Here is a 17,380-nt window from a genome sequence, read left to right on the forward strand (position 1 = left end):
CTAGATGTATATAAAAAACATTCATTCATTCATTTTCTACCGCTTATCCGAACTACCTCGGGTCACGCACTCATTCACTCATTCACTCACGCAATCACACACTACGGACAATTTTCCAGAGATGCCAATCAACCTACCATGCATGTCTTTGGACCGGGGGAGGAAACCAGAGTACCCGGAGGAAACCCCCGAGGCACGGGGAGAACATGCAAACTCCACACACACAAGGCGGAGGCGGGAATCGAACCCCGACCCTGGAGGTGTGAGGCGAACGTGCTAACCACTAAGCCACCGCCCCCCCTCATATAAAAAACAGACATTTTTCATCTGCACACTAAAACAATTAAGTGTATGTATTTATCAAGGCACCATATACTGTGACGCAATGTTGTAGCAGATAAAGTTGCTATCTCACTGTGGATCCTGAGCTCAGGTTATTGCCTATGTGGTGTTATAAATATTCTCTTCAGTTGTCCACATTGGTTTCCACCAGGTTTTCCAGATTCTTCCCACCTCCCAAAAGCCTGCTAGTGGATGGACGGCTATAACAAATTGCTCCTAGCTCTGTGTGTGTGTGTGTGTGTGTGTGTGTGTGAGTGTGTGAGGGAGGGAGTGAGGGAGGGAGGAAGTGTGTGAGGGAGGGAGGAAGGGACTCTGTGATGAACTGTTGTCCCATCCAAGGTTTATTCCCTCCTCACCCCCTGGATGTGGATCCACCACAACCCTGACAGAGACAAAGCATTTACTGAAGATGGAAGGACTCTGAAAGGATCAATTTATCAATTCAGCTTAATCTACTGTGAATTCAGATAAAAACATAATATTAAACATAGACAATTCTGTCAAGGAAATGAGTCATTAATAAGATATATTTGTTAGGCTGATAAATTAGAGTAAATTAGCGTTGAAAAGCTTTATTGTGCATGCTTGCGAGAGACTTTGTGGCACGTTAGTGAAGTAACAGCGCCATCTTGTGTACCACTGAGGAATCGTCTTGCTGTCGTCTGCTCGCTTCCGTAAACAAGGCTGAAAGCAAGGACAAGTCGGTAACGTCATGAATAACACCGAGAAATGAGCCATGGGACTACACACAGTGCTCTTTCGAGCACGGACGCTAACCAAAATCAAAATAAATACGTCTCCATTTTGTGTTTTGAGCAGCGAGACATACAGAGTGATTCATGACAGGAAACAACGTCGCTTTACTGTGAGACTGGACAACGGAGGTGACGTGTGGCCCTTTTCATATCGAATATGTGTATTTATGTATGTCATATGCCAAATAAATCACATGGGCAATTACATTTGTGTGCTTTTGTCGTTTGTAATGTTGAAGGTAACGTGCAAAACGCGGTGCTGGAGTATTCACATGGGACTGACGGGCACGTGCGTTTGTTATCAACAGAAGTACCTGAGTCTTTCAGAGGTAAAGGGGTAGCTGCGAGTCTGGCCAAGGTACAGTACAATATAAAACATCATGGGAAAATAACAAAAATTAGGGTTTAATATAATAAATATTAATAAACTGAAGTATAGCTGTATCATAGTTACCCTGAAGTACCACAGTAACTCCACAGTAGTATAATAGTTACCCTGAAGTACCACAGTAACTCCACAGTAGTATAATAGTTACCCTGAAGTACCACAGTAACACAACAGTAGTGTCAAGGTTACCTTGAAGTACCACAGTAAAACCATAGTTGTATCATAGCTACCCTGAAGTACCACAGTAAAATGACAGTGGTATAATAGTTGCCATAAATACCACATGAACACCATAGTTGCATCATTGTTACCTTGAAGTACCACAGTAACACCATAGTTGCATCATTGTTACCTTGAAGTACCACAGTAAAACCACAGTAGTATCAAGGTTAACTTGAAGTACCACAGTAACACCACATTAGCATCAAGTCTACCTTGAAGTGCCACAGTAACACCACAGTAGTATAATAGTTACCTTAAAGTACCACAGTAACACCACAGTAGTATAATAGTTACCCTGAAGTACCACAGTAACACAACAGTAGTATCAAGGTTACCTTGAAGTACCACAGTAAAACCATAGTTGTATCATAGTTACCCTGAAGTACCACAGTAACACAACAGTAGTATAATAGTTACCATGAAGTACCACAGTAACACCATAGTTGCATCATTAGCCGCGTTCACACTCTAAGTCTCAATGCTCAATTCGGATATTTTGCTCAGATCTGATTTTTTTTGTTTGGCTGTTCACATTACCTTTTAAAATGTGGCCTATATCAGATACCAGTGTGAACTGTTTGCTGTTTCGAACTGACCCGCATGCGCAAACGAACAATAACAATGACGTCACACGCAGCACGCCGTTGCGGTAAAGTTGGCGAGGTTATGGAGGAAGTAAGCATTTTCGCTTTTCTTTCTAAATGTTTGTGTAATGGCAGCACAGAGACTCAGTGTTATGAAAATTTTCGAATGTCGAGGGCAACTTTTGATTATTTGATCCATTTTGTAGGCGTAGTCACGTTTGTGTGCGTACCCGCCGCGCATAATTGTGACGAATGTCGATGTAGATTGACGTAAAAGTCGCATCAAATCCGCCTTGGTTGTTCACACTGTGGGCACATTGGAAAAAATCAGATTTGGGTCTGATTCAGGACCACATATGGAAGTGGTCTGAATCTGATTTGAAAAAATCAGATCTGGGGTAGAGTTGAGTGTTCACACTACTCCTGAAGAAGTCTGACCTGGTCACTTGACCCCAACAAAAAATCAGATTTGGGCCACTTTTACCTGCAGTGTGAACGTGGCCATTGTTACCTTGAAGTACCACAGTAACACCATAGTTGCATCATTGTTACTTTGAAGTACCACAGTAAAACCACAGTAGTATCAAGGTTAACTTGAAGTACCACAGTAACACCACATTAGCATCAAGTCAACCTTGAAGTACCACAGTAACACCACAGAAATATCATAGTTACCTTAAAGTACCACAGTAACACCACAGTAGTATTATAGTTCAATTCAATTGAACTAGAATTGAATTGAATTGAATAGTATTATAGCTACCTTGAAGCACCACAGCAACACCACAGTAGTATCATAGCTACCATAAAGTACCACAGTAACATCACAGTAGTATAATAGTTACCCTAAATACCACAGTAACACAACAGTAGCATCAAGGTTACCTTGAAGTACCACAGTAACACCACAGTAGTATAATAGCTACCTTGAGGTACCACAGTAACCTGAAGTACCACAGTAACACCACAGTAGTATAATAGCTACCTTGAGGTACCACAGTAACCTGAAGTACCACAGTAACACCACAGTAGTATCAGTTACTCTGAAGTATCGCAGTAAAACAACAGTAGCATAATAGTTACCCTAAATACCACAGTAACACCACAGTAATATCATATCTACCCTGAAGTACCACAGTAGTATCATAGCTACCCTGAAGTACCACAGTAAAATCACAGAAGTATCAGTTACCCTGAAGTACCACATTAAAAACACAGTAGCAGGGGCGGTTCGAGACCTTTTTTAGGGTGGCTCCAGTCCCCCTGTCTGTGATCTCAGCCACCCTAGAACTATAAGTATAATTTTTACTTTCAAAAATAAAAACTAAAAATTACGTTAAAATGCAGGACATGTTTTCGATGGGAAAGAAAATTATTTATCAGTTTGATCCAAGAGCGATTTATTTTACTTTGCTTTTACGCGAATGCGTTTTAGTCTTTCAAAAGTGCGTCATCAGCTGTCTGCTTTATTTGAACAGAGAAGCACAGAGTCAGTCAGAGCGCAGTGAAATTTCACTATTCTTATTACCAGAGTTGATAGCACAAACAAAATATTAATGCAAACAATCCATTCAATACTAAATAAAAATAACATTTATTGATTTGGTCTTTGTCTTGTGATTTATTTTATTAATGACTGCATTCATTGGACACACTGTTTGTAGAGAATGCACACATACATGAACTGATTTGATTCAAGACTGCCATCATTACATCATGCATAAACTTTTATTGTCCACTTTTGCCATTTTAAATAATACCATAACTTTTGGCTTGCTATGAAGTCATATAATATATAATATAAAACTCTCCTTGTTTTAAATTCTCACTGAGGGCTAAAAACCCTCTAAAGATGAAATCCTAGAAGTAAAACCACAGTAGTATCATAGTTATCCCGATGTACTGCAGTAAATCCTTAGGCGTTTCATGGCTTCCCTTTATGTACTATAGCCGGGGTTCTCACCCTTCTTAAGCCAGTGACCCCACTTCAATTTCCCTATACTGGTAATTATCTAGTAGAAATTATAGGTCTAAATACAGTTAGAAACATTCACAATGTGTTAATGATAGGTCACTTTCTGTTTTTTTTCCTCATAAAGATATGATTTTAACAAATCCATATACAAACCATTATTGCACATCACATTTAATTTTTAGTTTTAGGATTAATTCTAGTTTAATGATTTAATACAGGAAAACTAGCATTTCCAACATTTTGGATTTAAGGGGAGATTGTATGGGAGATCTCATTACCTGTGTAGTCAGAAACAAATATTAAAATAAATAGCATAAAAATATAGATACTATACTATAACATAGATATATCTATCAAACAAGGATAATAACTGCGAAAATTGGAGGGATTGGTCAGAATTTTCTAAGAGCAGGGGGATGAGAAATCTAATTACCTGGAAATGCACAATAGAAAAAAGACTTTTACATTGCTTACAGTTCTGTTTATCAGTTACCATTACTTCAGGTTACAATAAGTGTTCGTGCAATATTTCTTCTTAGAATAGATACATCCTTTCATAGAAGCTAAATAATTATATAAATCAAGCTTTCCCAGATAACCTGAGATAACAGCTTGATAAACAGCATACCAAACCTCACAGAGGAAGTCCGGCTCAGTCACATTTATCAAAAGTATTGTTAACAAATTGAGCTAAACATGTATATATTGTATATCTACCAAAGTGTCCTAATTTGATCGTGTTTTTTTTTGCTACAGGCTGCACTGGACTTTGTGGTTGAAGAAAAACTAAAAGCAAGCATATCTTGTTGGTATATTAAGAAATATGTTGAAGAAAATCCTCAACATGGCTACCAGGTGCACATTGAAGAGTAATGTTATAGGCAGCCAAATGATCTACAGTTCTTATTAAAGAACTTTTCTAACATTAAGGCTATAGGTCACTGAATCCTTAACCATTGTTTTACTTAATTTACAAATGAACACATAGGCTAAATAAGAATACTCCCGTATCATGACCACAAAAATATGTATATATGAATAGGTCAGCTTAATAAGCTTAGGAAAAACCTATTAACTTTTATCTTATCTGTTATCCTGACGTCCTTCTCATTCATCTGTTAATAAAGATTAAAATAATCCTGGATTATTATCATGTTTTATTCTTTTGCTTGCAGCTATAGTAAAGGCATTAAACAGCATTGTCCTAGATTGAGAAAATAGTGAATTAAATAATTTTGTGACCTTTCCGTATTTCTTATATATATTATTACCAAGAGGCTTGAGTAAAAGAAAACATTTAAATCATTGTGTAAATTTTATTATAGTAGCACACATTTCACAAAATATATGATAAAAATATATCTGGTATCTGATAAAAACAGCCAAATTTATTTATACATTTGCCAAAGCAAGTGTAATCAGCCCCGCTGATTTAGCTGCTAATTCTAAAACTAGGTATCATAGGCAAAGCTTTGCATTTTAATAAAATAAAATGTCACCTGAAATGATTATGTTCTTATAGTGTAAAATAATGCTAATGGCATTTGTCTTATAGTGTAAAATAATGCTAATGGCATTTGTCATTTGTTTTACGATCTTTGGGTGATGCATATAAAGGTATATATTCTCATTTGTACTGTGTAATGTAAAAAAAAAAAAAAAACATTCGAATGCATTTAAAACCCTTATGGGCTCTTTGGTTGTACCAAAGAAGAAACCCTTAAAGATCAATATAGAATGTTTCAGAGTAGAATTCTTTTAGGATGCTAAGGACCCTTATTTATCCAATGAACATTTAAAGAACCTTTTTACTAACAGTGTATAAAATACCCCCCCCGTCAATATCCTACTAAATGTCCCACTAATGTCCACTAAGTACCAGGGATTCTCCTGGCTCTTGCCCTCCGAACCCACTGTCCTCTACCTGAGGCCCTCACTGGTGTCTGAGTTGGCACGCTCACTGGTGGACGCTTTGGTGCCTTCCACATCCAGGCGTTGGGTATTTTTCCTGCCTGTAGCTCATCAACGAAATCCTCCACCTTGTCAAATTTACTGGTGAGTTTTCCCAGGCTGTCTTTCAGAGTGTTGAATTGCTTGTAGAGGTCATCTACTGCATCAGACAGAGACTTGATCCTGTGAACAATTTAAGAGAAGTACAGAAAAGATATTTTGGATTCAAGATCTCATTCATTTCACAGCAAGTGTTAAGATGTACAGTCTTCTCTGAAAGTCCTGGAACTGGAAGGTAAATACCTTTCTTGATGTGGTGTGATCTATTAGATTTATTGTTTAAACAGTTCATAGCTCTTAATTTTTACTCTTGTTGTGTTGGCAGTGTGTTTTAGATTGTCTTGCTGCATGATTAAGTTCTTCCCAATTAGATTGGATGCATGCAACCAAATACACTGCTCAAAAAACATAAGGGATGGCCTATTCATCGCTGTATAATACTAAGTCAGTTAAACTTGAGGGATATTAGTTTGTCTACTTAGGAAGCCAAGTGATTATAATCAGTTTTACCTGTTCTGGTGAAAATGAAAGTGACAGCAGATGCAATGGAGAGGCAAGGCATGATAACCCCCAAAAAGGAAATGGCTTTGCAGATGGTATCCACAGAAATGTGGTCAGAAAAGCTCTCTCTTTATCCTTCCTGACTGATTTGTCTCTAGTTTTGTGTTTTGTTAAGTTCCTTGTAGCATAAGGCAGTACCTACAACAAGCTCCTCCAGAATGCCACATTCATATGTATCATAGCAAGGAGGTTTTCTCCATATTGGAAATTGCAATGAGGTTGTCTCCCAGTATGGAGGCGATACCAGGAGATGAGCTGTTACACTAGGAGAGCTGCACAGGGCCATAGATGGGCAACAAATCAGCAGTAGAATTGGTATCTGGTCCTTGTGACAGACTTTAAAGCATCTGGAGATGCATTGGGGAATATTATGCAGCCTGTAACTTCATCCATCATGATGATCAGCAATGGTGTTTGGGGGAATATACTTGGAAGATTGCACAGAACTCCAGGAGCTCACTGATGCCCTGAATCAGGCCTGGGAGGAGATCCCCCAGGACAGCGTCTGCCATCTTATCAGGAGAATGAGACATCAGACATTGTCAGGAGTGCATACAGGCACATGGGGGCCATACACACTATATGAGCTGCTATGGTAAAAATGTATACTTTTTTTAAGTTCACCAACCTGTAATTTTATTGTGATTTTTGGTGTGATTTTTAATCCAGCCCTCAGTTGACTAATGATTTTGGTTTCTATTGATTCCATTGTTATATCATTTTGTTCTCAACAAATTACACAATGTACATAAGTAAAGACTTTTTAATTTAATATGTGTTTTATGCATTACCTTAATTTTTCTTTTGGCGTACTGCATAAAGTGTAAAAAAAAAAAAAAAAAAAAGTGTAATTTGTCACTAAAGGTGCCGTGGTCTAAGTTGCTTAGCACATCTAAATGTAAATATCAGGAAATTAACTTTGAAATTCTGATCTATCATCTCACATTCATCTTTTGAGCTCAAACCCAAATGTCTTCAGTGTAGAGAAGAAAAAAAAAAGAATTGGCCTTGCCATTTCAGTATTTTCATATGGGATTGTATGAGGTAATGGAAGTTAAGTCATGGCACTTTTTAATATTGACTGAATCAATTCCAGTGGTAGCTGCGCCAGAAATTAACGACTTAACACATGTCTGCACAAAGTAATAAAATTGCGTTGTTAAGTTAGGTAGTAAGATTAAATTATAGTTATTCCAAACAGCAAGCACACACATTAAAAGTAATTGTTTTTGCAGAAGTAATGGCTCAGATAGATCTCACATGGCTCCTCGTAATCTATACAAATTGACTCAAGCGAAAGTGTAGCCCTGATTTCACTTAATACAAACAATTATATAATTGTATTATATAATTATACAATTATATAATTGTATCAAGTAACTCGTTGAAAACCACATTTCTGATGCTGTTCTTGACTGGTCAGCTTACTTTCAATGATAATATGTAATAAATATGCATTCTGCTCAGCCATTTACTCACCTCACATATTCAGGTAAGACTGAAGCGTGATTATTGACCAGCAGATCCTTCACCTGATACATGATGGCATATTTCCAGTTGTCCAGCACTTGGGTCAGGTTTGAGCAGCTTTTGCCATTTTTTTTGTCTATGAAGTAAGCAGTTATACAAACCATTTACAGATTATACCAACTAAATCAATTGAGTGGTATGTGCCCATATAATTGGCAACATTTGATAATTTGGTCCTTTTATTCTAGCTTTGGTTTTCAGTATAAACCGGAAATCTTTTTTTTTTTTTTTTTACTGAGTAGTTTAAAAAAGTCCCTGAAATTAAAACACTGGGAGCATGAAACATTATAATCAACATTTTTCTGCAGTGATGCTGAAGAAGGACTAGAGAACAACACAGAATGATGTCATGTCCACAGAATCCATGTTTATTCTACTGAACTGATAAACTAGTAAAGAAAGCTGTTACCTCTGTGCTCCCATGTTTCCTGCGTGCCCTTCTTCTGAGCACCGCATAAAGAGAGGAGCATCAGTAGAATCAGATCCCTCTTCAATCTCATCATCCTTAGAAGCACAACACTGATGTGGTTGAAATCGTGTAATCGTTTGATATGCAGCCAGTATGAATATAACACATTACCCTCAACATCCTTGATTCATCTGCTTTCAGTTCATTCAACAATAGCATATGCTTCACACATTTAAAAAAAAAAAATCCCCAGAGTTCTCGACAAAACAATGTTAGGCGGAGTCTGGCACAGAGGTTTAGAGCTGTATTATAACCGCATAAATGTATGTCATTGATATGCAGTGCACAACATAAATCAAGGCTGTTTGCTAACATAAAGATCATATGCTGAGTAATTTACAAAACTACACACCAGATGTATCACTGTCTCATAGTCTAAAGCCTACATGTACTCCTCTCTCTGACCTTACTGGGCATGTAATAAGCATTTATTAAAAAGTTTACATATATATACTAACATAATAAATGTTATGATAATGCTAGAAGCAAACGATTGGGTCATAGTCAAATACCTTAGAGTGATGACTGTGCTCTTGTGGTCAGTGATATCCGAGGTTTAGATTAATACAACTGTGTGTGCTGACGATGAAGCAACATGTCTTGAGTTGCTCTCTTATATTAGCATCGAAAGCCTAAAAGCCATCCCTCAACCTGCTCCCGCCTCCAGAACTGCACAGCAATAGTTCGAGAGAGAGAAACAGAGAAAAGGAGAGAGAGAGAACATTATAATATTAAAGAATCATTGTACCACACCACAGTTACTCACAGTAGCTAATGGCACATTTACCCATATACAGTAGTTGTTTCCTCTCTCCTTTTTATATTACCTGTTATTTTTGTAGATGTTATGCATAGCACGTTATAGTACATAGCATTTACTTAGCAAACACAGTGGTGCCTAGCTCATATCTGACTATACATTGCTGCCGCACAGCTCCAGGGCCTCTGGATTGATGTTCAGCTCAGGCTAATGTCTCTGTGGGGTTTTTTATACTCTTCCTGTATCCACATGGCTTTCCCCTTTCACCAAAAAAGAAAAATAAAGGATTTAATTGATCTTTTTTCAAGGTATGTCTAATCCAAAGTAGGAGTCAGACCACAGTTAGAATAGCCATCACAGCCAAAAGTATAATCATTTCCAGAAACAGGTCAAAACAAAAGACCAGCTTTACTTTCCAATATGATTTTAATGCCTTTCCTTCATCCAGTAGGAAAAATGTAGATCAGGTGGAATTTTCTCTTGGCAGCACCCACAATGTCTTTAAATATGTTCCCTAATAATATGTAAATGTGATCAACCAGTTGTTCTGTTAAATGTCTAGTACATTAAAGTATATTAAGAAAACATTACTTTTTTTGTATTCATTTAGGCAAGCAGTGAATTTTGGATAATTCTCCTTCTAAAATGAAAGGTCTCCAAGGTGTCATATAACAAGTTTAACATATGTCAAGTTTGTCAAAGCCTGGAAACAGTCCTTCATATGATAAGGATTTGACAGCAGTGGTAGGGTTGGAACAGGAGCTGAGAAAGATTCTGTGACATTAAGTTAGTAGCATCACCCCATTCCCACTTCAATCAAAAGCGATCCGTATCCCACCCACAGCCATTTTCTGTTGCATTGACTCAATCCAGAGGTGCGATTAAAAAATCAGTCCTGGCAGAGGTCACGCTCGGCTCTAGTACAAAAAAACTTCATGTAAGGGCATCATTCCAGCACTGCATTCCCGTGTCTCATTGTAATGGTCTGTTGAACATCTGGGCCTTTCTGGTGAGTTCAAGCAGCCTGAAACAGGAAAGATGACAGAAGCAGACCTGGAGCTTAGTAACTGATAAACTCCATGAAAAACCTCATTTGAATATTTTATTGTCTGTTTAAAATGTAAAAGTTCATGAGAGTGACTGGAGTCTGAAGGCAGTGTGAGAGACTGAATAGCAGAAGTTATATCAATATTTATACCATACAGACCCACATAGTGATCTGAAGGATTTCTTTAGAGTTTCCACTTTTCTACTTCTCTAACATTGTTTCCATTTTTTTTCTATTCTTTAGAAAACTTAACAGAAAGAGAAGATTTTTTTAACGCATACTGTCAATTTCATCCCAAATTATGCCTAGCACATGATATTTTGACAGTTATAGCTAGCTTTTTAAGAACATGTTCCATCAAACAAGAGTGTTGACATGATGAATGGATGCTTACAAACCTCTGCGTTTTAAAGAGTGAAACCAAAATAGAAACCAGTGTTTTGCTCTGAAACGTTCTTGTTCTCATGCAGATGTAAACTTTTGTGCTTGAATTACGTAATGATAATATTGTGAATGTGTGGTAAGTTGTTTTGTTCTCAAAGGAGTTGGACTTGGAAGAAGGCTGGAGTGTGGAAACAAATAAAAGCTTGTAGTACTATTGGAAAGGGAATGGATTTCTGTCCTCGTAATTTTGGTTTTAGATGACCATGTGATCCCGCACATGAGGCTGAGGTAAAAAAGAAAACGTGTGTATGAATAAATCTGTAAACACTTGCAGGAGTAAATATGACCATGAATTGACCAGCAGGAGAAAATATGTAGCTGTATCAGTTCTATTATATAGAAAATCACACCAAGAGACACTTGCATTCAGAAGAGGTTATATCATGGATCAGTATGTTACTGTATTCAACCTAACTGCACAAATCAACACCCTGAGTAATGACACATGCGTCTAACAGACTACATTTAAGTTTTAGTTACATTTTTATCTTTTGCTGCCAAATCTGGATTTGTGGTATCATGGATGTTTATTTTTATTTATTTATTCACCTTACTTTAGAAAGGGTGTTTCGTCACGAGGAGATAAAACAGTCATTAGGGAGGATAAATTGATATCTAACTAACTTTTGCTAATTTTAGCTGTTGAGATAAGCTTACCAGTTGTCCCATAAAGCTAGCGATCTAACATAGGTACAAGGCAGCATGCTATTATTTATTCACCACTCTATTCATAATAAAGCATAGACACAAGCACATTGATACAGTCAGTCCCATATTTGGCTTTTAAAATGGCAGCAAAACGCAGGGTGACTTCACTAGAAACGCAGGAATAGAACAAAGCCAGCAACTCTATTCATGAAGTCATGCATCTACTTGCGTTGACTTGTGGTAACACCATTGCAGGCATTCTATCATTGTCAAGTTCTTACTACAGTATGCCTAGTTTTGTTTTGTTGCTTAGTTACTTCATTTATGTTTATCCTTAATATTATTCAGATCCACATATTTACATTTTCTGTTTATTTCTGTGCCTGTTAATGAATCCTTGCTCACTATCATCTACATATTATTTGATCTAATTCTTTTTTACAAGTGCAAACATACAGAAACATGACCAGACTGTGAACGATACTAGTCAAAAAAAAAGACTACAGCAAGATAAATAAAGTTACAGGTCACTCTCTTCACTCACCACCTCAGCACTCAGCAAGTCGCAGCCATTCTGTCAAGTCTGGTATCCATTTTGCAGTGAAAAAAAATCTAGAGTTAATATAGAGTTACTCTACAGCTTCTATGTGCAAGCCAAGGTTTACTGACCTAAACTGACTGGCAAATTGTTTTTAAACACACTTAATAGTTTAAGTAATGGAAAATTGTTCTGGTAGCCATGCAAACAGCAGAGTTTTCAGATAATGTACTCTGACAGCTCAGTTTCACTGGAAATGTCTGATCACAGCATCATATCCCATGACAAATAGAGCAGGCTTATAATGAGGCAACATCTGTTTGTATTAATAAATACATTTTTTGACGATAATCTTTACAATGCCCATGTTTCACTTTCAATTACACAATCATGTCCGTTTTCCCACTTAATGTGGATGATTAATTCATCACTGCTTCTCTCCTATGTCTTCAGTGAAATTTTCACACTTGACATTATATTATTATTATTTTATTTTAGGCTTCAGTATGTTGCGGTTCAGTAAATTGTAGATATATCTCTAATTTAAACCATAAGTACAGTTATTTGTTGGCTTTATGCTAAAATAATATTTTCCATCATGTTTGTGCACCTTTTTCAATGCATCATCTATTCACTATTTTCATCAAGTCTACATGTGTCCACTAACACAGGAAATGAATAATCAGAATTGAGCAGAGCTCATTTCTTACTGCCAGTCCTCTGCTTCCCTTTTCCTAGTTTTTATTCTCTGGCCTGTCCTTTAGCTATACAAATAAGTAAATACCTCATAAGCACAACTGAGCAACCTACAGTACATGATGCACATGAGGACAAACAAAAGCTTTCTGTATATATAATTTATAGAGCAACCAGCACGCATTCTAGCAGATTCGGGCAACTTCACTCAAAAAAACAAAGTTCTCAAAGCAATTAAACACTTTAACATTCCAACTGCTATAATAGTTAAGTTCTGATTTTTCCTGATTAACAGCCTGTTCCAGAGAGAGAAGACGAATGATATGAATGACGAATAGTCTGAAGCAAAGCACCAAGACTGTTCCTAAGATTTTGCCAGGGTTAACACTGGTTCCAGATTCATGTGAAATTCTATGTTGTCACCCTTCACATTACCCCAAGCACATATTAAATATTGGATCCACTGTTAATTTCATTGTTTGGGACAGGATTTCTCCACAGCCCAGTCTAACCTGAACTTTAAGGAAGAATGACCTCATCAAGAAGTCAAAGCAGACTCACACACTATTTTTGTTCTTGTTTTATTTGTATTCTTAATTTTATCAGTTTGAATCTTAGCACTGAGTAGAAGCATCGAGATGAGGCATAAGTGCAGCAAATAGAGACATTTAATTTCAGTCACATATGTTTGCCACATCTTATTTGATAATCAGAAAAAAAATTCAGACTTTCAAATTTCAGGAATGCTTTAAAAACATTTTAGAATGCATCTCAACATTCATTCTGGAGCATTCATCATGTGTGCCTACAGTTTTAGTGCTAGTTATTGTTCACGTGTTGGAGTGGTTTGAAGTTTGATGCTCGTTACAAATATTTGTGCTTTCATTTAGCAATGACATTCAGTGTGCAGTTTTCTGGAAGCTTTCATAATATTGTAGATCATGAAAAACTAAAGATACAATAGTTAATAATATAATACAATATTAGAGTCCACACTGGAAAATTCCTGCTGAAAAATGAGTGCATGCACGTCAAAGACAGAAGTGGAAATTTTGGATTAAATGCCAGAATATGACATAAAAAGCTCTATAAACTCTATTGGGACAATCAATTTTCCAGATCTATGAACTCCAAAACAGAGACAGGTGAAGTAATTACTGCCAAATCAATTATCTGATCTCCATCTGTTATATGTGGATCCATATATGTAAATACATTTATTTCTGATCTGCCAATAAAAGTTTGGCTTCTGTCTACCATTTCTGTTATTTCAGATGGTGTATTAATGAATTAAAACTAGGTTAATATATTAGAATTTGTGCACCAACTTTGACACATTCAACAGCTTCAGCAGATGGGTTTAACTGTGAATGAAAAGAATAGAAGAGGGTACATTTCCACACCTGCCAGATAAAATAATGCACAATCTGCCCTACAAACTTTTAAAATAAAAGGACCTAAATAAATAGGACCACTGGGATCTGAAGGGTTCTTTGTACAATTAAAGGAACACCACTTCTTGAAAGCCTCATGTACTGTATAAAAGCTACTCTGAAAGGAAATTATGTTTCTCAGATTTCTACACTCAAGGACTATCCAAAAATGTATTTAATTGAATAAAAATATTTAAATGAATTTAGTTATATATTTAATTATTTATCAGTTATGACCTTCTGGAGTCAAAGTATGTATATTCTTGTGCATAAGAATTTTTTATTTGCTTTGTTGGGGATTTTGCGTAATAAATTTGTTTTATTAAGGCAAAGGTGTAGATCTGGCAGTTTGAAAACACTGTGTTTTGCTAAACTTTCATGTTTGATACCCCAAACCCCTCTTCAGTCCCTCCAGGATTGTTTTGTAAACCTACGTAGACATATGACATCAGTAGTTTAAAGCAGCATTTAATTGTACTAAATATTTAAATGTACATTTAAATGTAATAAAATCGTGCTTTGTACTAATGTATTAATCACGGGTGGATTCCTTTCAAGAAGTTTCTTCTGCATCAGTTGTAATAATTAAGCCGTAGGTGGATCAATAAAGATTTATTTATTATTCTGTGGTTTACCTAGTCTTACACTAGATGTCATGTAAGAGCAAAAAACATCTGGTGCATTTATAGTCTGTTGTTGTTCTTTCAGCTGCTCCCTTTTTGGAATCACTGCAGGGAATCATCTGCATTTGATTTACATTTACATTTACGGCATTTAGCAGACACCTTTATGCAGAGCGATGTACAAAAGTGCTTATAAGTCCTCAATAATGAATACATTAACACTGGTTCACTAGGTCACAGACGTAAGATACCATCAACCTAATGTCTGTTCAGGGATTTTTTTAAAATATAAACATAGAACAAACAAGGGAAACAGTTCTAGTTTAAGTGTTTCAGAAAGAGGTAGGGCTTTACCCGTCATTTGAAGATGACTCGTTTGTTTGGGCATCTAGGGGAAGTTAATTCCACCACCTAGATACCAGAACAAAAAAAAGTCTTGCTGTATACCTACTTCTTACCCTGAGAGATGGTGGGACCAATCGAGCAGTGCTGTAGATCTGAGGCAGTGAGGAGGAGTGCCAGGAGTGATAAGGGCTTTGAGTTAGGAGGGAGCTGGTCCATTTTTGGCTTTGTAGGCAAGCATCAGTGTATTGAATGCAGCTACCTGAAGACTGTGGAGGGAGCGCAGCAGTGGGGTTGTATGTAAGAACTTAGGCAGGTTGAAAACAAGTTGTGCAGCTGCATTTTAGATCATTTGCAGAGGTGCAGTCGCATTAGTCCAGTCTTAAAATGACAAGAGACTGAACAAGTACCTGAGTAGCCTGTGTGGATAGAAATGGTCAAATCCTTCTGATGTTGTAGAGAAGAAACCAATACAAGAGTGTCACATTAGCAACATGCCAGGAAAAGAACAGTTGGTTGTCCATGGTTACGCCAAGGTTGCAAGCTGTGACCAAAAAGGAGATCATATCGTTGTGTAGGGACATTGAAAGATACTGACCTGGGGATGAATCACTTGGGATGTTTTACTGGGATTGAGTTTAATGAGCTGTCATCCACGATATGTTCCACAAACATGCTAAGTCATGGTATCTGAGAGAGGGAGAATAAAAGCTGAGTGTCATCAGCATAGCAGTGGTATGAGAACCAATGTGAGGAAATAACTTTACAAAGAGCATGAGTATACAGGAAGAAATGGAGAGGTCCAAGTACTGAGCCCTGTGGAACTCCAGTTGAGAGTCTGCTTGGAGCAGATGTCACTCCCCCTGTCACATCCCTCAATTTCAAGACTCCTAAGGGTGGACAAGAGAGTATTGTGTTTGACCATATCAAACGTTGCGGAAAGATGGAGGACTATGAGAACAGATGACATCTGACACTTTGGCTGATCTAGCAGCATGTACTCTCACAGAGACAGCCAAAAGGGCAGTGTCTGTGGAACATGCTGCTTTAAAGCCAGACTGGTTGGGATCTTGGAGGTTGTTCTGCTACAGATAGATAGATAGATAGATAGATAGATAGATAGATAGATAGATAGATAGATAGATAGATAGATAGATAGATAGATAGATAGATAGATAGACAGTTGATTATAGATAATGCATTCAAGAATTTTTGAAAGAAAAGAGAGAAGTGATATCGTTCTGTATTTACTGATGTCTGATGGATCCAGAGCAGGTTTCTTCAGGATGGGGATAACCCTTGCTTTCTTGAAGGTAGATGGTACATGACCAAATGTTAGGAATCCAACATTAAGATTTGGTGCAGATTTTACACCGGATGCCCTTCCTGATGCAACCCTTCCATTTTGTCCAGGCTTGGGACTGACGCTGAGTGTTATCTCTTCGGGGCTGAGTAGTTCCCTGCCTGGGAATCAAGCTTAGGCCAGTGCATTGAGAGCCGTCCATTTAGTCTGCAAGCGGGAAAAACTTCACTAAAGAAAATTAGCATTATGTAATTATGAAAGGAATCTTATACTGAAGATATCAGATCCTATAGACTATACTGTGAAACACTGACCTTCAAATTGATTGAGAAATTTGGAACTGGAAGTTAGGAACATTTGTTCAGCTTATTCCTTAAATATGCTGAATCTATCCTCTTCAAAATATGTGCAATATGAGGCTACGGCCAAGACCTGGATTCCTCTGGAGAGCCTGCCTGTCTGCGTGGACATGTAGCCAAAGAAAAAGGCACATGTGCTGATGTATGTCATGACAGCATGACATTCTGTAAATTTATTTAATATGTTGTAACCACTGGGAATGGCATTCAATACAAGGGCACAGATATCAGCACAGAGATCTAACAATGAGTTCACTGAACCATAATGAGCAAACCAAATGCACTCTTTACTATCAAAGTTGTTTTAGTTGTTATAGTTCTTAGTAGGTTTTTATAAGCCTAAGTAAAAA

At 37.2% G+C, this 17,380-nt stretch overlaps 2 protein-coding genes across 2 annotated transcripts; one reads left to right on the top strand and one right to left on the bottom strand.

The window, feature by feature from the left end:
* The first annotated feature begins 1,002 nt into the window (after positions 1–1,002).
* LOC132861406 (protein NATD1-like) lies at positions 1,003–5,195 on the top strand. The gene is made up of 3 exons (XM_060892916.1): positions 1,003–1,226; positions 1,337–1,455; positions 5,023–5,195. The coding sequence occupies exons 1-3, from the start codon at positions 1,079–1,081 to the stop codon at positions 5,137–5,139; spliced, it is 384 nt and encodes a 127-aa protein (XP_060748899.1). The 5' UTR covers positions 1,003–1,078; the 3' UTR covers positions 5,140–5,195.
* Positions 5,196–5,550: 355 nt separating this feature from the next.
* si:dkey-282h22.5 (uncharacterized protein LOC107988040 homolog) lies at positions 5,551–9,479 on the bottom strand. The gene is made up of 4 exons (XM_060892915.1): positions 9,349–9,479; positions 8,777–8,871; positions 8,317–8,443; positions 5,551–6,399 (listed from the first exon to the last, which is right to left on the bottom strand). Exons 2-4 carry the CDS (start codon positions 8,868–8,870, stop codon positions 6,138–6,140), a joined length of 483 nt encoding a protein of 160 aa, XP_060748898.1. The 5' UTR covers position 8,871; positions 9,349–9,479; the 3' UTR covers positions 5,551–6,137.
* Positions 9,480–17,380: the final 7,901 nt, after the last annotated feature.

The sequence above is a fragment of the Tachysurus vachellii genome, chromosome 18, assembly GCF_030014155.1.
Source record: "Tachysurus vachellii isolate PV-2020 chromosome 18, HZAU_Pvac_v1, whole genome shotgun sequence".
Classification (NCBI taxonomy): Eukaryota; Metazoa; Chordata; class Actinopteri; order Siluriformes; family Bagridae; genus Tachysurus; species Tachysurus vachellii.